Source organism: Xenopus tropicalis, chromosome 2 (genome assembly GCF_000004195.4).
Source record: "Xenopus tropicalis strain Nigerian chromosome 2, UCB_Xtro_10.0, whole genome shotgun sequence".
Taxonomy (NCBI): Eukaryota; Metazoa; Chordata; class Amphibia; order Anura; family Pipidae; genus Xenopus; species Xenopus tropicalis.
Window position 1 is genome coordinate 95,282,327 of NC_030678.2, and position 25,217 is coordinate 95,307,543.

Below are 25,217 nucleotides of genomic sequence, written 5' to 3' on the forward strand. Positions count from 1 at the left end.
AACAGAAATTAATGTAACTTGTTTATGAACAAAATATATAGGTTCATTTCAGTTTTCTAAGAAAATTTCTCAATACCACAGTGTTCCTTTCTAAACCTGCCATATACCTCATCTGCCAGGGTAAGCAATTTTCTGTCGCATTTCCAGTTCTGATCTTTACAAGTATTTGAAAACATGGTTTTAACAGTCTTCTGTTGTTCCAGGGATATCCGAGTTAGTGATTAACAAGCCACATCAATTGAAGCTGTTTTTGTAACCACTGATGTAAAGGGATAGTATTATCCCATATTTGTTCCTTCTTAAATATTTCTGAACATCTAATAGCAGGTTTATTTAAAGTTATTAAAAATATCCCACTTTCATTAAATGGCTGTGGAGTTATTTAATCTACATTGCTTGGGCACTTAAAACTGCTTGTATATGGAAAGGTATGCTCCTTTGGCCATGTTTGAGAGCAAGCCATATTGGGCTAATACATGGGCCAGTAGGATAGTCTAGTGATGCTAGAATTACCTAGTCAGTAGCCATTGAGAGAGTGGTGAAACGGGTAAGCAGATCAGTGGCAGTATGTAAAATTAAACCAATAGTGTGCATACAAAATAACCCTGTGCTAACAGCAATTGTGGCACCTTCACTGCTCCTGCTACTTTCATTAAAAAAAACTGCTTTTTCTCTCTTATAGATCAAGGACGTTCTTTTCCCGACGAAGACAACAATATAAGCTCAGAAGACCTTCACTTTCCTGCTGGAGAGGACACAGGAAGGTAGCTGTGAATCTATTAATTCTGGCCTCGCACCAAGTGGTTCCAAATAAGCAGCTACTGTTAGGATCAGTGTGACCAAGATGGCCATTTGGCTTCACTTTATAAATAGATCAGCTTTAATGTATTTTCTTTGGTCAAAGCTGAACAGAATTTGGTCTCTTATAAGAGTTGAAGCTGCAGTCCCTGGCACTCTATCCCTCTGTAACTCTACAGATTGGGGAAACCGTGCAGCAGCCATTGGATTTCTCTATAAACAGAGCTAGGTTTCCACAGAAACCTATTAACGTGCTTAAACAATGGGACAAAAATCTGAAAAGTGACATTGGCGAGCTCTGCGGTGCTGTCTGTGCTTCTTGGCTCTTGTGTATAGGTTAGCAGGAAGGATGCAAATCTGAGCTGACAGGCGTAATACTGGCTAATGAGTGCAGGGCTGCAGTTCCTGGGAAATGGTCATGCCTTTTCAGCCTCTCATAAGTGCTTTTTCACAGCAATGAGGTCAGCTCTAGAAAACTCGTATCGCAGCCTAATTTGTATTATTTGTTTCCCTTGTTTGCTAGGTAATTTCATGGAGAATATGAACATTTCACTTCGCTCATGCTGAAGACTGGAAGGCCTAAACACTAGACTACTTAGCAAAGTGTTCCATTTTGGATGCATATTCACTGTATTCTATTTATTCTGTGCATGGCTGCAGCAGGCCGTTAGACAGTGTTGCAAAATACAACATTTTTATTTTCTTTTTTAATTCTTTTTATTGTGGCTTCGGAGCACGGAACTGAAAATAATACGAGTTCTTAAAAAAAGATGGATCTTAATAAGTAACAAACATAAGAGCCTTTGAATAATACTAATCACGGCTAGATAGGGTCTAGATAACTGGACATTACCAGCAATAATTATTCACAAAGTTGGGCCTATTCAGACATAGGTCTGTTTTTAAAGCTTCAGTGTTACTTTCCTGGCTCTTAAGCATCTTATTGCCTAAGCATCTCGATGTTTCTCCAGCCAGGCAGGGAGATTTGCTTCACGTATTGTCCATGCATTGTCCACTAGTGCCCTAGTGTTCCACTGAAGAGCTGTAAGAACCACCTCCATCTGTGTTCCTGTTTGGAATGTGGTGATGATGATCTCCCCCTAGTTTGTTATCCTGCCAGACACTGCTTCAGTTTATCACCAGTGCACAGGCAAGTAACCTCATTGCAATGAAAGTTCTTTATGCTGAAGGCTGCAGTCATTCCAAGGGCCGTGGGTGGTTAGTCTTGTAATCATTAACCCAGCTCATTCATTACTAAGCAGTCTGGTTCCAGAGTCTGCCCATCACAGGCTGTTCATTTTTGAGTGTCCCCTTGCAAACTCAAGTTTCACATTTTCCACTGCAAAGCTCATTGCTACAGTAGAACTACAAGGTAATTTGCTTTTTTTTTTTTTTTTTTTTTTTTTTAAATGAACCATTTTTCCCTCTAAATAGTTGTATTGAGCTGTTATTGGTCCATTATCTGCTGAGACTGTATTGGTCTTGTCTGTCGTGGCTGTGCCGTGTGTGGCTAGCTCACACCCTGTAGGAGCAATAACTCCTGCTCTAGTTCATGTGTAGGCAATCACTACTTTTATGTGGAATTACAAAGTATCCCTTTGTTTCAATGAGTGCATAACGCTAATGCTTTTCAGCCAAACCGCAGAAATTGCTTCTTAAAGCTGCTACACTAAATGCTACACTTGTTGAATAGCTTTAGGTAGTTTTCATTCTTAAATGTGCACTAAACTGGTTAAAATGCTGCAGAGCCATATGAAGAGGGAAAGGGATTGTATCGGGGGAAGTTGCACAAGGTTGTTGAGCAATACAATAAATACAGGAGTGGCATTTGTTCTAGTTCTAGAGCTGCATGGATCACTACTACCTTCTGAGTAGTATGACCAATTAACTATCGAACTTGCCAACTCATCATCTTGGCTGTTGTAAGCCTGTAAGCTGCTGACTGCATTATTTCTGTTGGGTACAATTACTACAGCAATCTGAATGTTAGATATTTAAAACCATTGTTTTTGTTTGTCTGTCTCTTGTTCATATTTTTATATGTATAATTTGGGGTTTGTTTTGTACTTTAATTTGTATTTTTGTTGCACTTTTTTGTTAATAAAAATTAACTGTAACTCCAAAGTGACTATTGTCTGTGTGGTACAGATACTCGGCTGATGTACAGGTGGGGCATACAGTGGCTCAGCCACAGCTAATAGGTAACATTACCTATATCCTGATTTTGTGGGGTTTGATTCTCATTCTAGTATATCAGCCCCCATTTCTTTCACTAGGGGGCACATTTACTAACCCACGAACGGGCCGAATGCGTCCGATTGTGTTTTTTTCATAATGATCGTTAATTTTGCGATTTTTTTCGTATTTTTTGCGATTTTTTTCGGCGTCTTTACGATTTTTGCGTAAAAACGCGAGTTTTTCGTAGCCATTACAAAAGTTGCGCAAAGTCGCGATTCTTTCGTAGCGTTAAAACTTGCGCAAAACGTTGCGCCTTTTAAGTGTTAACGCTACGAAAAAATCGCGACTTTGCGCAACTTTCGTAATGGCTACGAAAAACTCGCGTTTTTACGCAAAAATCGTAAAGACGCCAAAAAAAAATCGCAAAAAATACGAAAAAGTCGCAAAATGTTCGTTTCCAATCGGAATTTTTCCAATTAGGATTCGAAATCGTGTCTTAGTAAATCAGCCCCTAGGTATATGTAGATTTGTATTCCTCCTGGAAGCCAATCAAAAAGATTGTCACAGAATCCAACCACTCCTCCAGTATGTAGTGCAAAACCTCTGGTTTAATGAGTTTCATTTCCAGTTGAGTGACTCCTTAAAGGAACAGTAACACCAAAAAATGAAAGTGTATAAAAGTAATAACAATATAATGTACTGTTGCCCTGCATTGCTACAACTGGTGTGTTTGCCTCAGAAACACTACTATAGTTTATATAAGTAAGCTGCTGTGTAGCCATGGGGGCAGCCATTCAAAGGAGAAAAGGCACAGGTTACTTATATGGGGCTTATCTACTAGTTATCTGCTATGTAACCTGTGCCTTTTCTCCCTTTTTCCAGCTTGAATGGCTGCCCCCATGGCTACACAGCAGCTTATTTATATAGTAGCTTTTCTGTAGCAAAAACACCAGTTTTTTTGCAGAGCAACAGCACATTATATTTTAATTACTTTAAAACACTTTAATTTTTTGATGTTACTGTTCCTTTAAAGGGGACATATTGTGTAAAAAACAATTTTGTGCCAGTGAATTGTACTCATCTAAATATAGAAGGAATGTGCTCTAAAAAGTAATGTTTCAGACTGATTTATTAAAGTGGACCTGTCACCCAGACATAAAAAGCTGTGTAATAAAAGCCCTTTTCAAATTACACGTAACCCAAAGTCATTTTTTTATTAACACATCTATACCAATAAAAGCATTTAAAAGCCCCAGCTGTCAATCATATATTGCCTGACCCGCCTCTATGCCTTAGGCATAGGGGTGGGGCAGACAGTTACTTTCACTTTCAATTCAGAACTTCTTAGATATCACTGCACTCCTCACATTCCCCCTCCCTCCTCACCATCTAATTGTGTAACCAGTGCATAGATATATGTATCAGGTCCCCCCATACTGGCACAGAAACAAGATTTTAGCAGGATACACAGCTTGCCTTAATAACAGTGTCCACAAAATGGAGCCTGCCTGTTTTCTGCAATTGTGAATTCCAGTGCTGAAGGAAATAAGTTTAAAATAATTTATAAAGTGTAAGTGATGTTTATTTTGCTTGATAAACACAATAAAAACAATTTGTAATTATTTCTAAAAATTTCTCCAAAAACCCCTCTAGTCCCACCCATCTGAGCCACTTCCTGCTGCCTCCCTCCCCAGACTGTGTAGGGGGAATGGCGGCACTCGGCACACTACTCTGTAGAATTGGAACCAATCAGTAGCTAAGCTGACCTGATAGGGAACTTATGCCTGTCTGTGTTTGTGTGACTGCAGGGCTGTGATTGGCTCTTCCCCTTTTACTGTGCTTCTGGCAGAAACCATTATGACACGCCCACCCCTCATTTGAAACAGGCACAGGGACCTGAGAGGATCTATTGGGTTTGCAAATAAAGGGGCCATTTTATAGATAGTATTAATTTATAGCACCAATATATTATTCATAATTGCCTACTAGATTAGAGTTTTTTTTCATTTATACTATGTCCCCTTTAAAGGAGAATTTTCAGCCCTTTGGCAGAGAAAATATGTGCCCCCAGTAGCCCCCATCTTTTTTTTTCTGCCGATTCCCTGCATATGCTCTGTGCTGCTGGCAGTTACTGAGCTTAGGGGCCGACAGAAATCTAACAATATAAGGCTTATTAGTAAATAACTTATATTATTATGTGGCAGCTCTGAAACCAGTGCAGTAAGCATCAGAATTAAATGATCAGCCCTGTAGCATCAGCTTATATGATAGGCCACCCTCATGTTCAGCTTGATAATTTGCAACGACCCCTAAGATTAGCTCAACAGCTGCCCAGAGCACACTGAGCATGTGAGTGTCACTGACACTTTCCAAGATCCTGTGATAAGTCCTGGATCATTGCTGCTATTGAGAGGCTAAACCTTTAGGCCTGATCGATACGTTCACTATATAAAAGAGCATTTCTAGCCATATTTATTATTAGGGTTTGGTTTTATTTAAATCTCTCAATTGACTGAAAAAAGCATCCATGGGCACACACCATTTTTCTGCTTCTTTTGCCCTCAGTGGTATTTTCACCAGGCAAATAAAGATTTACAACAATGGTGTGACGATCCCCAGTGCTGGCATCAGGGGGCGATTTTGAGCCTTAAAAGGATTTTTAGCAAAGCTACTTGGGTTTTCTTCTTTGTTAAAAAAACAAATGATCATTTCTTTGTAGGACCTCTGTGCTGCGTCAGTGTGTCATGCATAAAGGGCAGAACAATTTCAGGATAATTCATTTAATGTTACACCTGAGGTTGAGACTGCTGTGATATATTGGCTACACCAGGACCTCTTTCCACCTCTGACTTCATGGGGTTTCCAATGGCACATCTGCCCTGCAAATATAGTTTATAAATAAAGATTTCTCTACTTTGTAACACAGTTCTTTGATGGCCTATCTGTGGATCCTTTAAATGCCCAATACCTACAATTTTTTATCCAGTTCCTAAGTCAGGAGCACCTGGACGACTTGTTGTATATTGGCGAGTTTTTCAACTTCAGATAGTGATTTTGGTATCTGCATTTTTTCCCCTCTACTGCCCTGCAGATATAGCATAGAAAGTCTAATCCTCTATATGCAACTGATTTAGGTGGACTCGCCCATATTTCATGGGGAATAAAAGCAAGTAGCCAGTGCAGTTTGTATTGTTTTTATTACTATACTGGTTAAATCCCAACAACATTTTTATCTGACAGAACATCTTGAAATGAAATTCAGAGGAACCTCCTTTGTTTGTTACAAGAGTCAACTCCCCAATTTGACACCAAGTGCATAGTATTGTTTATAGACGCCCTCCTGGCAAGACTGCTTGGAATCCTTTCAAGGTAAAACAATCCAGGGCAAGCTAGCGCCATAGGCACACTATAAACAAATAATTGGGTTGAGATTAAAGTTATGTCAGTGGATACTGAAATGCTTATACTATAGTATGAATACAGCTCTGTATATGAACACCTTACAGAGGAAATAAATGAAAATTTTGCAAGAAAAAAATGTACGGCACACAAGCATTATGGAAAGTGCAATAGGAAACCATCCAACAGAACTGTTATTGTTTTTGGTACTTGTTAAAAAAAAAATACTTAATATTTACTGTAGATTTTCTCTCACACCTGATATAAAAAAATCAAAATGTTTTTTATTGGCATTTTATACTATTTTCTGAAATTCCAGTGACAGAAATTCAGTTCCCAATACTGCTGCCTGGGAATGAGGCGCTTCACGGCAGTTTCCCAGAATGCCTTTTGTACGAGTCTATTAAAAAGTGAGTGACTATTTCTAATTACTAGTAGTCCCACCCTATAACACACAGACTGCCCAGATTCTAAAGCCCCAATAAATGCACCGTTAGATGAACCAAACCTACAAGTTAATCTGTTGTCGCCCTTGGAAAACTGCAGAAGAAAAAAAACAGTATTAGCCAGAAACAAGTTAAAAAGAACCAAGATCATGATTTCTTAATGCGTTTTTAACCTTAACAATGGTCTGATGGTTTATTTGCAAGGACAACGGATGGCACTTCTAGGCACACAACCAAATATTTACATATGTATAATGTTTCCCCACCACCTTTGAGTTTAAAAACCCAGGTGGGGATCACAGCTGTGTGAGAGGGGAAGCTTATTCCCTTTAAAAAAACCAAAACGTAAGTGCGTACAAGCCGACCAATACCGCATTGGTCCATTTCAAACTCACAGTGAGCAGCTTACAAGCAAGTTTTGAACAGTGCTAGGTTGATGGCTTCAAAAAGTTTCTCTCAAAACCAAAACAATAAAATGTACGCTTTAATTTCTACCAGATGAGAAGGGTTTTCTAACGGCAAAAGGGATACTCCAGTTCTGAATCTGAGGCGTAAATATATATATATATTTTTTTTTTTTATGATTTTTTTCCATTTGTTTGCACATTACCATCACTACTAGGAACACTAAAATTACAGGACATAGAAGCTAAGAGTTCCACCCTCAGCATTAACAGTTAATAAATACTATGTTATATAGATTATTAATAATGGTCTTGTACTTCTGTTTTTACGTAATCACCAAGTAATACCATAATAATTGACAAGAGACGGAAATGTTAGCTATTAGTAGTTGGAGGGGGGGACTTATTGCTTACACCAGCAAGCAGCAAATAAGGGCACGGATCTTCTAATCACCAGCAGAATGAAGAGAGGACACAGCAGTATTTCACAAAGCACTGCTTTTGTCTACAATGGAAAACCCAGAGCAGAATAGTGTCAGACCAATAAACTATCACTGCTATTGTAGAGCATAATGGCAGATTGGAGGAATCTAGCCTACATGCAGCGGAAGTCTACAAGCAGCATTAATGCTTCTAGGTATTTTGAAGACAACCCAGTGAGCAAAGTAGCTTATGTTTTGTAACCAGCACAGGGTTGTTGCCTGGTGAGAAGCACGTAAACACTGGACACAAGGACTGATTCACGTGTAACACTGTATTCTGGGTGGAGGTGGGAGCCACACTTGAATCCGCTGCAGCTATTACTTCTACACGAGTCAGTCCATATGGACCAACACAACGGTTTCTGGGCAACGTGGTGACAAGTGGAGGCCATAAACTGTGATCGCTTGTAAATCATCAGGCAGTGCTTTCTAGTTGATGAATGTGCCATTTGATTTGTTCTCTTATCAGTACACCATGGACTCACTGGATCAATTTATTACAAAAGGGAACTATTCTTAGCATAGTAATATGTGAGTGACTGCCAGCTTGCCATCTCTGGGAATGAGAAACATATGCCCAAGAAATATTTAATAGGGCAATTGCTAGAAGAATTGGTGCCCTGTTCTATAAACCTGCCAATAAGCCCTGTTTTAGTTAATTAAACATGTTCAGGTAAGGAAATTGAAAAGCTGCTAAAGAATCAAAATCCTTAAGGAGAAAAGTCCCACGAGGGTACCGGTGCTGCCAATATTTTTTCAAATGACTATACAAGAAATAGGAGATTAGGTGCTAAAAGGCTTCCCTACTGTTCCTACCAACGAGCAGTAATAGATTGCAACCCATATTTGCCTTTCAGTTATCAATCTGTCAAAACTGCCCAACCAATCAAAGGCTCTATAATATAATGGCTACTTGTTTTATGCACCAATATTACTGGAGCAAGAAAGACTGCATTATTTCAATTCCAATCCATTCTCAGTAATTGCAGAAGTTATAAGACAGATGTATGGATGTTATTACGTTCTTATTTAATGGAGAAATGTAAATGTAGTATGGAGGGACTGCCAAACCTGCTTTAATTGTGTTCAGTGACAACCCTGCAGACTCCATTTTTTCTGTCTATACAGTGTAGCACACAACACAGGTAGAGAATCTGTTATCCAAAATGCTTGGGATTTGGATCTCCTTACTTAAGTCTACTATTAAACCATTTAAACATTAAATGAACCAAATAGGAATGTTTTGCCTTCAGTAGGGATTAGTTATATATTTGATTGGATCAGGTACGGTTTTATTATAACAGAGAAAAAAAACCCATAATCATTTGATTAAAATGGACCCAATGGGAGATGGCCTTCCTGTAATTCAGAGCTACCTGGATAACAGGTTTCCGGATTACAGATCCCATACCTGTATATTACAGTACACAAGTTTATTACTTTTCCTTGCAGGATGTCCGGAAAGAGTAAGATACAATGGGCCATGTGATGCCAATGTTCCTCTTCTTATATTTCATATTCATTTTATATCACTAGATTTAATAAAAGCTATTTTTTGTCTGTAGTAATATGATTTTTTTGATGGCCCATGTGTTTACTGTTTAATAAATGAATACAGGGATGTCCAACTTAGAAATTTCTGAATGCTACTGGTGGTGGCAGTATCGGTTACAGGTTGGGCATATGCGAGTGTTAGCTAGGGCCAGCCAACAAATGTAGCCCCTGTAAAATGACAATTGGACCACAAGACAATAAATCAGTGGTAAATGTAAGTAAGTCTGACATCACTGGAACAGGAGTGAGTTTGTAAATGTATAGCCCCTATAGCTGTATATTAGGTGCAGAAAACAAGCTCAATGTCAGATACCTTAATAAGAATGTTGAAACAGTTTTTCCGTAGAGAGAAAATGGAGCATGAAATTAAGGCAGATCCCGTCTGTACACTGACTCCATATGGAAATGGGCATGCTGTGCTGTTTGAGGAATAGATTTCATGTAATGACAGAGGAATCATTTATGGCATAATTCATCCCATAATACAAAACTGAATGGTGTTTGGTTCTATTTAGATAATAAAAGGGGTTGGCAGTGGGAGAGCAGTGGTGATGCATTCTCATGTGGTTTCTTTCCATTCTATGTATTTGAGGCTGGAGATTATACAACTGACAGTGAAACTCAGATTGGCATTGTGAGGTTTCATTCACTTTCACACAATAAGAAAACTTCGCCCATGAATGAATGTTGGAAATGATCCCGTGGTTTTTTGTGGTTCAGTTCTTGACCCAATACCCTCATACCTGAGTTTCCTTGCACTGAAGAGGTTCGGTTATCAGCAGTAATCACTTTGGGGGAACTATACTCTCATTATACTCTAGCAGTGCCTTATTGCCATTATAAAGTGTGACATCTTCCACTATAAAAATAGGATATTAATATATATAGGTTTTCTCTTTAAAGTACAGATGTGAAAATGCAGTTGTGACTGCAGTGAAATGCTAGATACTAAAACACAGGAAACATTAGGCCACTTAAAAATTGATTGTTCTGAAACATCACCTTTGGGTCCAGAACCAGATCATGCGTAAAAGGCAGCCAAGTTTCTTTTGGGCATACATATAACATCATATGTTCTATTAACTGCTCTAAGCAGGTGTAGAAGGTTGGGCTTAGGGAGGCAAGACAACAACCACAGAATGCCAGGATTTCTTTACCCACTGGAACATTACACAATAATAAGTAACAGTTATTTTCCATATAGTTCCCTTTAAATAAACATTGATGTAAGAAGAAATAACCAATTTTTTTTCTGTATTGAACATTCATTCCCAGTATCTTTGCTAATAAAATATAAGAGGGGGCTGCTACATTGCTTGCAAAATTCCTTGCAATCAATATGAAGAGAGCTCCCAATATCCATAACCCTCCATAAAGTTATATGGGCTAAGGGAATGTGCACTTTGCTTATAATAAATAATAGCCTGTGCTCCCATGCCTCCTTTGTATTTATGAGATTTAGCAGAATTGTTCTGCAGTAAGGAGGGCCATAAGGGTTTTATCCCTCTGATAATATGTGTTGGTTCTGGAGACTTCCTTTCATATATAAAAGCCCGGGTGGCTAAAAACTGACCACATTTCTCAAGAAAAAATAACCCAGCATTATGGTGCCAGCAATATGTCTAGAGATAAACAGAACACCAATATGGGGGGGATTGAAGTGATGATGGCGGCACATAATTCAAATGCCATAAACATGTTCCTAAAACCCCTCTGTTTATAATATGCACTTGCAAAGATGACTAATTATTGACAATACATAGTAGTAGGGAATGTAAATTTCACTTCTGGAGCATTGGCTTTATTTTGAGAGATCAGTAACACATCCACGGTATCCAGGCCCAGACTGGCAATCAGTGGATTCTGGCAAATGCCAGAGGGGCTGCTCTAAGACAGGGTCTCTGGGGGACTTACTGGGTCTCTGTTTACTTGAAATGCCAGGGCCTATATTGAATCCCAGTCCAGACCTGTCAGTATCTCAAGGTAGTTACGTGTGCTGCCAAAGTCCCTTTGTTAACGTAAGACAATACAAAGAGAAGGAATGTTCTGTCTTTATGACATCATATTTTATTGTCTATTTAATGGGAAATAAATGGAAACAACACGTTTCCTAGAGTTAATCAAAGTTAATTTAGTGTTTTTTTTGTTATTGTCATGCATATACTGGGGATAATTATATTCATCAATATTTATTTAAGAAACCCTTTAAGAAATCACTGTTATCTGGAAACAAGGCTTGGAAATTTTAGGACATAATGGATATATATTATAACCTTTCCATGAAAGGCTTTGGTTACCCTGTGCCATTCATACCAGCAGTGCTGTTAAGTGTTACCAAGACAAACAGAACTTAATATAAATTTCCCTATATTGCTGTTGTGTTAAATAAGCCTGCATTATTATAACAATCCCCATTTGTGAGCGGCCAACACACTTCATCTGTCTTCATTCTCTGATTCTCCCCTGACTGCTAAATGCTGCCCGATGTAGTCATTGGCCTCAAGTGGGAAGTACTATGGGTAAGATTAATGACATGTATAGGGTTAATGACAAGTGGTTCCCATTGTCTGAATTTAACGCTGAGTTCTCTTTCTTGAGAAACTGTTTGTTTTCCTTAAGACAGGACGCCACACTGTACACTGCATGGGGTGAGATCAATACACTAAGTTATGAAAAGAATGCCATTTAAATCTAGGTCTATCTAACCTAATTCACTGGAACACTACAATTATATAACTCACAAGGTTTGTAGATTTTTACATTTTATAGCTTCTATGTAGATCTGCCAGTGCTATACAGTTGCTCTCTCTTAACAATGCTCTATTCACCAGAGTATCTTGATGACTACCTTTCCTACATCTTACAGAGCTATGCATTGATACCCTATTTTTAACAACACTTTGCATGGGCACATTTTGAACTTTGTAACAAGGCTTTTGGGAAGAGCGAAGCTGTGAAAACTTTGGTTTTGCCTTAGTCCCTCCTCTCCTCTTTCTGAAATGTAAGGGAGCTAAATGAAAGGGGGCCTTCATCATGGCTTCCAAACATTTATCTTTTAAATCCCAAGAAGGACAAAGTGAACCCTCCTTTCTGGGCATTAAAATATCAATACATCCCAATCCTTGACTGCTGGAAACGCCTTCACGAAAGCCTTTTTCTAAATAAAATGAAGACCCTTCTAAAAGCTCTTTCCTTCCACTGGCTCTCTTTGGTGAGCTAGCACTGGTCACTTGGGAGCATGGTAAACATTTGGCACTACGCGGTTTGCCATCACCCCCCTGCAATGGGTTTAGATAGTCTTGCTCTTCTAGAACTTTTACTTCAGGGCCAAGACTCAAGCTAGTTCTGTCTGTGAAGGAATCGCGCCCATCATAGCCTCCAAGATCAGCCGGCGCTGAGCACTGGTGAAGAGGCCACGATCCTTTACAATCTCCTTGGTTCTCTTTATCATCTCCATTGTCTTCTTGACCACCGTCAAAAGAGTTCTCAGTTTGGTTATTTTCTTGCTCAGTTGCAGTTGTCGTGTTCAGGTCCCTGAGAAATACCACAATCACGGTGATGTTATCACTTGAGCCAGCATCACGAGCAGATGCCACCAACTTATGGGCAACCATGCTACTATCTCCGTTGTTCTCTTTCAGATGGTCAGACACCACTTTTACAGCTTCATCAGGGTTGACTGTATCATAGAATCCATCACATGCCAGAATGAGGTAATCTTCAGAGCCATCAAGGACAGTGGAGACAGAATCAGCATCTCCACAAATATATGGCTTGTGCTCTGCATCCCCTGTTTACAAAAAAAAAAAAAAAAAAAGAAAAACAAAACCCTAAGGGTGTTTTCTTAAATTTTATCTCTAAATACTTGTTGTCAGAAATTTCTTATATTTTGAATTATTATAATAAAAGCAACATATACTCTGCTTTAATTTGTGCCTTCCTTAATTTGAGACCCGCAACTGCAAAAACATTTTTTGGGCATTTCATTGCTAAAAAATAGACTGAAAGCCAATGTGCAAGGGTGACCAGATCACTTGAAAACTCAGGGACGCTTTTTTTGGGGTTTTTTTTCTCAAAAAAAAACAGCTAGCAGGGCTGAACTGACTGCAGTTTGTTTAAAGGAGAAGGAAAGGTAAAACTAAGTAACCTTTATCAGAAAGGTCTATGTAAATACAGCCATAAGCACTCTCAGAAACGCTGCACTGACTTCTCTGTCAAAAGATTTCTTGTGTCTGTAATTCATGTGCCAGAGACACGTAGCTTTCTGCTCTCTCCCCTCTCCTGCTCCCCCCTCCCTCAAGAATGCTAAAAACTCACCCCCCCTTAGGAATGTGGATCTGAGCCAATCAGCAGAAAGCTGACTCATAGTCTAACTGAGCATGTTCACTTTGTCTGGGTTTCTGTGCAGGAGCAAGGCATTATGGGAACTTTCTTTACACAGCTCAGCCTTTATTCTTCCTGTTTGGCTTCTGATCATCTGAACAGGTGAAATATGGGGAGACTTAAGGGCACTATTGAGACAACTGAAGGTATGCCTGCAGCTTGAGATTAACTCTTTATTAGCCTTTCCTTCCCCTTTAAAATGCAATCAGTGCTTCCCTGCAACATGTATTTATTAGATTGTGGATTTGTGCGAGGGAAGATCGCCGTATCACCGTATTTGAAATGACCGGATGCAAAGTTTTACAAGGTATTTTCTAATAAAGCTTTCAGAATAATAAACGCTGGGAAGGATAGGACAATTATTGGAGCAGGGTAGAATAGATTTTTTACTTAAAAAAATTTAGTGTTACTTTTCCTTTAATGCAGTTATTTTTCCAGTGTGAAAAGTATGTTCCACAATACCCTGTTGTTTTTTTTATTAAAGGAGACATACAGTTGCAAGAAAAAGTATGTGAACCCTTTGGAATTATATGGATTTCTGCACAAATTGGTCATAAAAAGTGATCTGATCTTCATCTAAGTCACAACTATAGACAATCACAGTCTGATTAACCCTTTCACTGCCAGCCATTTTGAACAAAATGGAACTTCTACTGACAGACAGTTTTTGAACATTTTGCACTGTTTGACTTTAGGGGCTTTTCCTCGGGGGGACTTTTAGTTTACCCAGGAAAACTATATATCTTTTTTCAGGACAACCTAAGCTTTCAAAATATGGTGGAATTTCTGTGTAATTCCAATTCTGTAACAAGATATAGGCTTCTAGATGTCTAAAAAATGAAAAAAAAAATATTTTCCATAATATAAACACATACACCAGAAACAAAAATTATTTTATGCATGAAAATACAACTGATTTGGAAAGTCCCATGTCTCCTGAATGTGCCAATACCAAATATATATAGTTTTATGGAGATTTCTCACTTGTATAGGTCAAAAACTCCCAGCAGTACACTACCAAATTTCCAAAGCCCTGTTTCAGAAAGCTGCATACTTTAAAATTTCAAGGCCAAAAATTCCACTAACAGAAGGTTTATCCCAGAAAATTGTACATTTTTAGAAAGAACAGATTCTGGGGAATACAGAATAGGCACAACTGTCTGTCTTCTCCAAACTACCAAGTTGCAATGCTTTCCTAAAGTTATTGGTTTTTATCAAAATTTGTGAAATTTCTTAAAAATCGCTTCAAAGCTTCCTGTCTATAGTATCTTATCTCCTACAGGACATAAAGTAACCAGATAAAACACCCTAAATATGAATGCCTGGGGTCCACTGAATGGTTTGATGCCCAATATGTATAGGTTTACTTAAGTATGTGGCATGTAGGGGCCCCAATGGGAACATACCCCCATATGATCTATCATTTCTGTCATTTCAGCTCCTGCAATATCAACAAATTTACATCATTTATGTAGGATAAAGCTAGTAAAAAGTACATTCACCCCAGAAAGTCATATATTTTTGGAAAGTACACATTCCCCGAAATCTAAAATGGGTACCCATGTCTTTCTACTCCAAAGTACCAAGCCACAAAGGTTTGCTGATTTTATTACATTTCCAAAAATCACCTCAAAACTTCCAATATGCAGCATCTTATTTTCTATAGGTACCAAGGTAAAACACCCTAAATATGAACACCCCAGAGGTCTACTGAACAGTTTAATGCCCACTGTACATAGGTTTATCAAAGCACATGGCACTTAGAGACCCCAAAATATACCTTGTGCACACTAATTTCATGGCTTACCTTTACCTAATTCATAGACACATGGCAGTTTTATGTGGGATAGAAACTGCAGAAATGTAGGGTGACCCCCTGAAAATCATATATTTTTGGAAAGTACACAATCTGTCAAATCCAACATGGGTAAAGAGTCCTTTCTACACCAAAGTACCAGTCTGCAAAGCTTTCCTAAAGCTAGTGGTTTCTATGACATTTCAGAAAATCGCCTAAAAATGCAGCAATTTGCCGCATTTATCTCACACACTTATCTTGCATACAAAGGCAAATCACCCCAAATAGTAACACCAGAGGCCTACTGAACAGTTTGATGCCCTATTATAGATTTATCAAACTATGCAGAGTACAGGGGCACCCAAATAAAAATAGGGTATATGAATTTTCACATATGATGCTCCTGCTAGTGCAGTTTTTGCACCCGGTATGTGTATTATGTCCCATAAGACCCCCTAACAGTATGGAGACCCTAGAAAACCTTACATTTTCCGAAAGTACACATTCTGACAAAACAAAAATGGGTAAATACATCTTTCTACTGCAAACTACCAAACTACAAAGCTATGCTAAACAGAACGGTGTCTATGACATTTCTGAAAATCGTCACAAAGATTGCATTTTACCTCATTATGTACCCCCACAATTTGTAACTTATCAACATAAAACACTCTAAATATAAATGCCAGGGGTCTACTGAACAGTTTGATGCCCTATATGCATAGATTTACCAAACTATGCAGCGTACGGGGGCACCCAAATGAAAATAGTGCATATGAATTTTCACAAATTACTCTCCGGCTCGTGCAGTTTTTGCACCCCGTATGTGTATTATGTGCCATAAGACCCCCTAACAGTATGGAGACCCTAGAAAACCACACATTTTCCGAAAGTACACATTCTGACAAAACAAAAATAGGTAAATACATCTTTCTACTGCAAACTACCAAACTACAAAGCTATGCTAAACAGAATGTTTTTTATAATATTTCTGAAAATCGTCACATAGCTTGCATTTTGCCCCATTATGTACCCCACATTTCATAACGTACCAACATAAAACACTCTAAATATGAACGCCAGGGGTCTACTGAACAGTTTGATGCCCCAGGGGCACTAGTTAACCCGCTCTGCTCGTTCCCTAGGGGGTTCTTTACATTGCGCTCGTTCTCTGCACTCTGATTAAGTGCCGAGCACGAGCGCAAGATAAAGAAAACGTAGCTCCTACATGCTTTTTATGCAAGCACGTAGGAGCTACGTGCTTGGCAGGGAAAGGGTTAAACTAAGACCACACAAATAATTAAATGTTTCCATGTTTTTATTGAACACACCATGTAAACATTCACAGTCCAGGTGGAAAAAGTATGTGAACCCTTGGATTTAATAACAGGTTGAACCTCCTTTGGCAGCAATAACTTCAACCAAACGTTTCCCGTAGTTGCAGATCAGACGTGCACAACGGTCAGGAGTAATTTTTGACCATTCCTCTTTACAGAACTGTTTAAGTTTAGCAATATTCTTGAGATGTCTGGTGTAAATCACTTTCTTGAGGTCATGCCACAGCATCTCAATCGGGTTGAGGTCAGGACCACTCCAGAAGGCGTATTTTCTTCTGTTTAAGCCATTCTGTTGTTCTATGCTTTGGGCCATTGTCCTGTTGCAACACCCATCTTCTCAGGCCCGGATTTGTGGCGAGGCCACAAAGGCCTGGGCCTAGAGCAGCACAAATTTAGGGGCAGCATGCCGCCCCGCCCGCAACATGATTTTTAAATTTGCCTCACATACGGAGCAACGGTGACCTCTTCCCACTGCTCCGTATGGGACTTTAAATGTTTGCGCATGCGCACTTGCGCTCGCAGCCGGGGGGGGCACGGGGTGTCCGCGCGTTCACGTATGCACACACGGGGGGTGGCGGGCAAAATATGGCGCTGCATCTTCTGCTGAGCTTCAGCTGGTGGACAGATGGCCTTAAGTTCTCCTGCAAAACATCTTGATAAACTTGCGAATTCATTTTTCCTTCGATGATAGCAATCCGTCCAGGCCCTGGTGCAGCAAAGCCGCCCCAAACCATGATGTCCCCACCACCATACTTCACAGTTGGGATGAGGTATTGATGTTGGTGTGCTGTGCCTCTTTTTCTCCACAGATAGTGTTGTGTGTTTCTTCCAAACAACTCAACTTTGGTTTCATCTGTCCACAGATTATTTTGCCAGTACTGCTGTGGAACATCCAGGTGCTCTTTTGCAAACTTTAAACGTGCAGCAATGTTTTTTTTGTACACAAAACACAGCGTGGGTTAGACCGAGCGCTGGCGATTTCTTTCTGTGTTTTGTGTACAAATTGTAGCCAAATTTTGCTTCTAGCTGCTATGTAGCCTTTAAACCAATGAATCACTTTCATGTGTGTGCTAATGAGCTGGGGCTTAAAAGCTCCCTGCTTTTCCACTAGAGCCTTTTTGAGCTAAAGGTAGGTGCAATAGGTCTTACTACTCAGTCACATTGTTTTCTGGGGGACTTTATTTTAATTGCATCACAGACTCAAAGTCATTAGACAGTGTAGGACTCACGTACAATGAGGGGCCTTGACGTGGCACGTGAGCTTACATATTTTGGCCAAAGTGTGGTACTAACACCTCATTTTTTGTAAAAATTATTTTTAAAGGCAAACTAAGCGCTGGCAAACTTTCTTTCTCCCAATGGTTTTTTTGGACATCAGTGGCTTCCTCTGTGGTATCCTCCCATGAAATGCATTCTTGTTTAGTGTTTTACGTATTGTAGATTTGCTAACAGGGATGTCAGCAGATGCCACACACTTTTGTAAGTCTTTAGCTGACACTCTAGGATTCTTCTTCACCTCATTGAGCATTCTGCTCTGTGCTCTTGCAGTCATCTTTGCAGGACGGCCACCCCTAGGGAGAGTAGCAGCAGTGCTGAACTTTCTCCATTTATAGGCAATTTGTCTTACCGTGTTCATCAGTCCACGGGTAAGACAAAAAGGATTTTGGAGATACAAAAAGGCTTTTATAACCCTTTCCAGCTTTATGCAAGTCAACAATTCTTAATCGTAGGTCTTCTGAGAGCTCTTTTGTGCAAGGCATCATTCACATCAGGCAATGCTTCTTGGGAAAAGCAAACAGAAAACTGGTGTTTGTTTTTTATAGCGCAGGGCAGCTGTAACCAACACCTCCAATCTCATCGGATTGGACTCCAGTTGGCTGACACCTCACTCCAATTAGCTCTTGGAGATGTCATTAGTCTAGGGGTTCACATACTTTTTCCACCTGCACTGTGCATGTTTACATGGTGTGTTCAATAAAAACATGGCAACATTTAATTATTTGTGTGGTATTAGTTTAAGCAGACTGTGATTGTCTATTGTTGTGACTTAGATGAAGATCAGATCACATTTTATGACCAATTTGTACAGAAATTCATATAATTCCAAAGGGTTCACATACTTTTTCTTGCAACTGTATCCTATAAAAATTAAAAATGTAATAGTGAATTATACTCCTGTAAATATAGAAGGATGGTGCTTAAAAAAGTTGTGTTTTAGACTGATTTATTGAGAAATTCCACCAAAACCTCACTAGTCCCGCCCATCTGTTCCACTTCCTGCTGGCTGAATTCTCTGGATGTGCAGGGGAGCCGCCGGCTCTCAGTACACTGCACTGTAGGATAGGAACCAATCAGCAGCTAGGCTGACCCGATAAGGAACTGAAGTCTGTCTGTGGGGCTGTGTTTGGCTCTTCCCCTCCTGCTATGTATCTGGCAGGGACCGTTAGGACACTCCCACCCTTCATTTCAAACATGGTCTGAGAAGAGATAGGATCTATAGGGAACGCCAATAAAGGGGCCATTTTTACAGATATGATTAATTTTTAGCACAAAGTGAAACCAGCACCATATATTATTCATAATTGCCTACAATATTAGGGTTTGTCCCATTTATCCAATATGTCTTCTTTAAGGGTGAAGACACATGGAGCTACTTGGTAGCAGCTACTTGTTTAGGCTACTAAACACCACAAAATACCCTGCCATAGATAATACTGAGAATTGCCTCTGCTAAAACACACACAGAGACAATTATCAGTAAATGATCAGAATTGTCTATTTCTGTAGCTGTGACAAGTAGCTGCTACTAGTAGCTCTGTGTATTTTCACCCTAAATCTTGAGAAAAAGAACAGGCTTGTTTGTGTAATTAATGTATTCCTCACAGTGCTCTCCCATACAATAACACATTGCCAATTCACAAGCATCTCTTTGACCTAATACTGCAATCTATGGCTTGGGTGCAGTACTGATTGATAAAATGATACCATGGTTTACAGATTTATCCACTCAGTTCAATTCTCATTCTCAATATATCCTTTGAATACATTAACCCAATAAGTAAGAAACAAAGCATTTACAATTAAAACAAACAATCAAAATTAAAAAAAAAAGACATCCTTTCTCTGGGGATGTGTATAGAAGGCCACTGAAGGTCACCAGCCATTATCTCATCTCTTCATATAGTAGACTGAAATGATTAGACAAGCTGAGGCTTAGCAGCCTGCACTGATTAGTGTTCATGTATAGAGGCTTAATTGGCTCCTAGATGAGCTGACTTAGGATTCCCCTGTATAATTCAGTGACTGTTTCAGATTCCTTTATCGTCTGACTGTTTGTATGCTCGAGATCATCAGATACTTAATTAAAATAAGGGCTGCAAGGAGAAGAAGAAAAAATTAAATACATTTCTTACCAATGGCTCTGGAGACAGAAAGGCTTCCGTTAACCCTCCATGCCCCAAACCAGACAACACAGCCTCCCAGGGCCTCGATTCGATGCTTTTCATCCTAGAAATAAACACACAAGCCATTTATACACATTTTCCATAGCCACAGAGACAACTGCCAGTTCTATGTTGTTTTGCCCATTATAAACCAAATACTAGCGCAGATATCAGTTTGGAGGTAGAGGGCCCAGGTGTATGGGAACCTGATATTTAGCATTGTTAAATAAAAAAGGAGCCCAGGTCATTACAAGGCTATAGGTATTTTAAATATTGCTGTAACTCTCAATGTGTTTTGGTTCCAGGGGTATCCAATACTGTGTATAAATCCACACATTTCATCTTGGGCTTGTGTCTGTACCCCCCTCTACCCCCTATTCTACTGCACAATTTTACAACTATTGGTCTAAAGCCTCTTTCAGAATGTAGACTGGGATGAACTGAATCTGGTTTGGTCTGAATCAATGCAACATCTTAGGTCACACTTATAGCCAATATTTCTAGGAGAAATTGATGGATCCTTTCATTCTGTGAAACAATGAGCTGACTTTCAAGAAAAGCAGCAACTTGCTTGTCTATAACTGTGATCTGCCAATCAATTTACCAAACAATCCAATCAGCCTGGAAATACTCAGAAAAGATGTATGTCTGCAAGTGCAGTGAGCAAATGCAATTTTGCCATGTTTTTTTCCCCACAATGCTGCCAATTCCCTTGGTTGGCTGCTCATAGCTAGGGTTGCCACCTTTTCTGGAAAAATGCCAGCCTTGCTATATTGTTATGTTTTTTCCCTAGTAATAACATTGACTTCAAGCATCAAACCTGCTCTCAGCATGTACCTTAAATAAAGAGGAATACCATTAGAAAATAGCTTTTAAAGCTTGTTCACACAATTCAACAGCATCTCTTCAGCTCAACTGAAAATACCTCGCTTTTACAAATCTTCTATATATGGAAAATATTATCCATATTGTTACTGTTAAAAAGGCTAACTGTTTTGAAGGCTTAACTGTGTCATCCAAGGTATATTTAGAGTTAATGATAACATGTTACTGGGTGGTGGAGAATCAGGCCACCAATGTTAAGCCCCATGGCTAATGAAATAGAGATGGTTAGCTAGATATCTAGGTCACCCTTTGCTTAAAAGGAGCAGCATGATCACACAAGTAGGAAATGGTATCAAAGAGATTGTTGGTTTCAGAATATAATGAGGCCCCAAAAGTCCTCACCTCTCTGTCTGGTTTATGTGGCTTCATTAGCTCCACAGCTTGACCTCTTCGTACTAACATCACCTGTGAGTCTCCTAGCCAGGCAATATGTAGCATGTTCCCTCGGATAAAGGTCACCACGCCTGTTGTTCCACATCGAAGATTCTGTAGGGAAAAAAAATCAACCGTCATTATGATAAATATCTTGGCCATTTAAAATTCACATATATTGCATTCCTTAGCTACCACCACAATCCCATGTAATCGTATGAAATACAATTCCTTCACAATTTCTGTGGTAATTTGTGGGATTGTTGCATGTGTCTTCCATGTGGTGATTTCAGTTGATCTAGATGGGAAGGTTTTTTTTAGCCACTTGGTCACCTGCAGAAGACACAATTTCCCACTGGCAACAAAGCACCCCATCCGCTATCTTCTTCAACATAAGTCTAATGAATAGGCCTTTTATTTAAGAAGCAGTATACTCCCTGTACAAGACAAGAGCACCATGCTTTTTGACTACAATGCACCCTCAAGTTCACAGATGCAACCCTTTGCGACTGAATGATTTACAGAAAGTTGTGACCACTTGCTGGCAATGCCTTTTCATTGTGTGTCATTCATGTTGTGCAAGGAAGGAAAGCCAGGGAACACAAAGTGTCCCCTGTACTTAATTCCTGGTTAGGGATGGTGGGCTTCCTTGTTCTACTGTCTGGGCCTTGCAACAAGTACGTTAGTAATGGTACAACTGGTTCTGCACTAGTGCAGTGCAACTGCAATGATGATAGAAAATTCTGTTTCAAAATACATAAACATATAAAACCTGAACCTTTGTGTGATATAAATGTATTAAAAGTTGGATTCACAGCAAAAACATTAGATCTCCCAGAGCCCCCGTTGAAGGTTACAGTAAGAGGGTTACCATCCTGACAGCTGTTTTTGTTTTGTTTTTTGCCAATGTCACCTTGAGCTTTGCATCACAGCGTGATAGATATCACTATGTCACACACACATCTGCTTCGATCTGAGTGAATATTGCTTGTGCGCAGAATCATTTATTCTTTCTTCTGTCAGTTACGTAGCTTTATGCAGCCAATTCAGAGTATAAAAAAAAAGAAACCGGTAATGGTTTTTAACTCATTCTGAGCATAAATGTGTGTTCCTTAGTGATATGCCCATCGTCTGTGTATAAATAATAAACAGTGTGGAATTAGGTGTCAGCATACCTCACAACTTGAACATCAAAATCAGATAAACATTATTCTGCTATTCCATTTTCTGCTGCAATTTCCCATAAAGCTGCCGTGTGTCTGTCAATCATTCTTGGCTTCCACACAAAATCAGTACAAAGCTGTGGTGGGGAATGCGTGGGCTGCATCTGCTGCTTAAGAAATCTCCCTCAGAGAGCTAAGGCGTCAGTAGCCTGCTTTATACAGGGAACATTCAAATTAAGCTGTGCTCCAGTTTTGCCAGCGCCACATGGGTTCCCATTCAATGGCGCTATCAAGAACTCTCATATTGCTAATAAAAGAGGAAGGAAATTGAAAGTTTCTTTCATACTGTTGTTTCTCAACCATATGTCAGGTTCTATAGAAAAAAACAAACTTCTTCACAGCACAAAATTTGCTGCAGATAGCAACAGTAAGAAGCCAAGAAGCCATGTGTTTTGGTAAGGATTTCCCTTGTTATTCTGATATAAGCATGAGGGGGGGGGGGGGGTAGTATAATAACAGGAGCTAAGTGTGTGCCAGGTCCAGTAACCCACAGCAAACAGTCAACTGATGTAATTACTTATATATATACTGTAATCACTGGCACATCCAAATATATTAATGCCTTTATTGCAAGCACATTGTACAGAAAAAAAGAATCTGCATCAGTGTGCAGATGCTTTATATATATATATATATATATATATATATATATATGGTGCAGTTTTACTGCCATGTAATTCACTGAGCGGAGCCAGCACTCAAGAAATTAAATTTATGTAAAAAGTATAAGAAAAGGAGTAACCCACAAGGAATAGCAACATTTTTGTGTGGACTCCTCTATATGGGGGGAAAGACATTGGTGGTTAAGACCTGTATATCACATCATCATTTGAAATACTGTATATGGTGTTGGAACATGTTAAAGGAAAAGTAACACTAAAATTTTTTAAAACTTGGCTTCCTGTCAATTGAACTACGGTGATACGGCGAAGGAAGGACCTGCATCCACTATGTGAAGATCAATTGATTGAGCCTAGCCTTCTTTCTGTATAGGAAGGAGTCAGGCTAGGCTCGATCAATTGATCGTCACATAGTGGATGCAGCTCCTTCCTTCGCCGTATCATCGTAGTTCAATTGACAGGAAGCCAAGTTTTAGCAGGTATTTTCTATTAAAGCATTTAAAATACTAAGTGATTTGCAGGATAGGGAAGTTATTGGTGCAGGGTAGAATAGCTTTTTTACTTAAAAAAATCTTGCGTTACATTTCCTTTAATACCCCTAAACAAGGGGGAGATTGTGAATTGACTATGAAGATTTTCATTCATCCAGGTCATGGTATATCTAGTATAAGTAAATCTAAAGCAACTGGACTTGTTAATTATTGAAGACGTTTCACTACTCATCCGAGCAGCTTCTTCAGTTAAACTGACTGGTATGGGAAGTCCTCAGCATATAAACTCTGCCTCTAATCCAATCACAATGGCACTTTGCAACTCTTCAGAGGCGACACCTGAAACTCACATAGGTGTAAATGCTGTGGAGTTACTTTGATAGGATTACCAAGGTGTTAGGGCTATGATTTATGTGTTTATTTACAAGGATATAATTCCCTGTCTATATTGCTTTTTATATTTCCTGTTTCTTTGATGGGTTTGAATGGTGACTACATGCACCAATCTGAGTGCAGGAGTTATTTATTGCTCATATATACAAGCCTGATTTGGGGGAAAAAAAAGTTTGCACACTGTGTAAAATGTAAATAAAAGAATAATTTAAATGCTATATTTAATTGTAAATAGTAAAAAAGCAACATATCAAATATTAAAAATAAGGAATTTTATTGTTTTCTGAAAAATGTATGCTAGTTTTGAATTTGATACCAGCAACACATTTTAAAAAAGATGTTCCCATGCCCCCATGGTCGTTGGAAAAGATCATAATTGTAGCGTGTATGGCCATCATTAAGTTCATCTTTAATAAAGCTTGGGGCCAGAGAAGGTACCTGTGTTTCTGGATCAGTATAAATGATATACTACTACTACTTATATACTATACTATACTGACTGCTTAAACACCTTCTTAAAAACAAACAATATATAAAATATAAATTATTCTTTATTCATACACAAAGTTACATTAAAAAAGGACCTGCAAATACCATGCCCTCCATAATGTTTGGGACATAGACACTGTGGCAGAGTGAGGGATTTTGTGGGCAAGTAAAGCAATATTTCTGCCAGCAGCTCTAGGGTTAATGCTGTCAGGCAAGTATGTGCCTTGGTGTCCAATTAACCTAGCTACTGTGTTTAAAAGGTTCTGCCTCCAGCTCACTAGGCTGCCTGTTAGAGAATATGGGAGATCTTCAGTGTAACTCCTGACTAGAGAGAAAGAAAAGTGTGCCAGTACCTGTGGCAGCCATACATGCCCAAGCCATTACACCCCCACCACCATGTTTAACAGATGAGCTGGTATGCTTTGGATCTTGGGCAGTTTCTTTTCATCTCCACACTTTCATTTTGCCATTACTTTTATACAGGTTAATCTTGGTCTTGTCTGTCCATAACACCTTTTTCCAGAA

At 39.1% G+C, this 25,217-nt stretch overlaps 2 protein-coding genes across 4 annotated transcripts in view; one reads left to right on the forward strand and one right to left on the reverse strand.

Moving 5' to 3' along the window:
- trim37 (tripartite motif containing 37) overlaps nucleotides 1-2,922 on the forward strand; it is a 46,723-nt gene extending 43,801 nt beyond the window's left edge. For all 3 annotated transcript variants that reach the window (XM_012956216.3, XM_012956217.3, NM_001097264.1), the window contains 2 exon segments: nucleotides 683-764; nucleotides 1,322-2,922. In XM_012956216.3, the coding sequence (XP_012811670.1) occupies nucleotides 683-764; nucleotides 1,322-1,325 (86 nt within the window). In that variant the 3' untranslated portion in view covers nucleotides 1,326-2,922.
- Nucleotides 2,923-6,154: 3,232 nt separating this feature from the next.
- The window catches only part of ppm1e (protein phosphatase, Mg2+/Mn2+ dependent 1E), a 124,519-nt gene continuing 105,456 nt past the window's right edge, over nucleotides 6,155-25,217 (reverse strand). The window contains exons 5-7 of the mRNA XM_002934346.5: nucleotides 21,447-21,590; nucleotides 20,190-20,283; nucleotides 6,155-13,051 (exon numbers count right to left, since the gene is read on the reverse strand). Coding sequence (XP_002934392.2) covers nucleotides 12,018-13,051; nucleotides 20,190-20,283; nucleotides 21,447-21,590 — 1,272 coding nt within the window. The 3' untranslated portion in view covers nucleotides 6,155-12,017. The remainder of the gene's footprint in view (nucleotides 13,052-20,189; nucleotides 20,284-21,446; nucleotides 21,591-25,217) is intronic.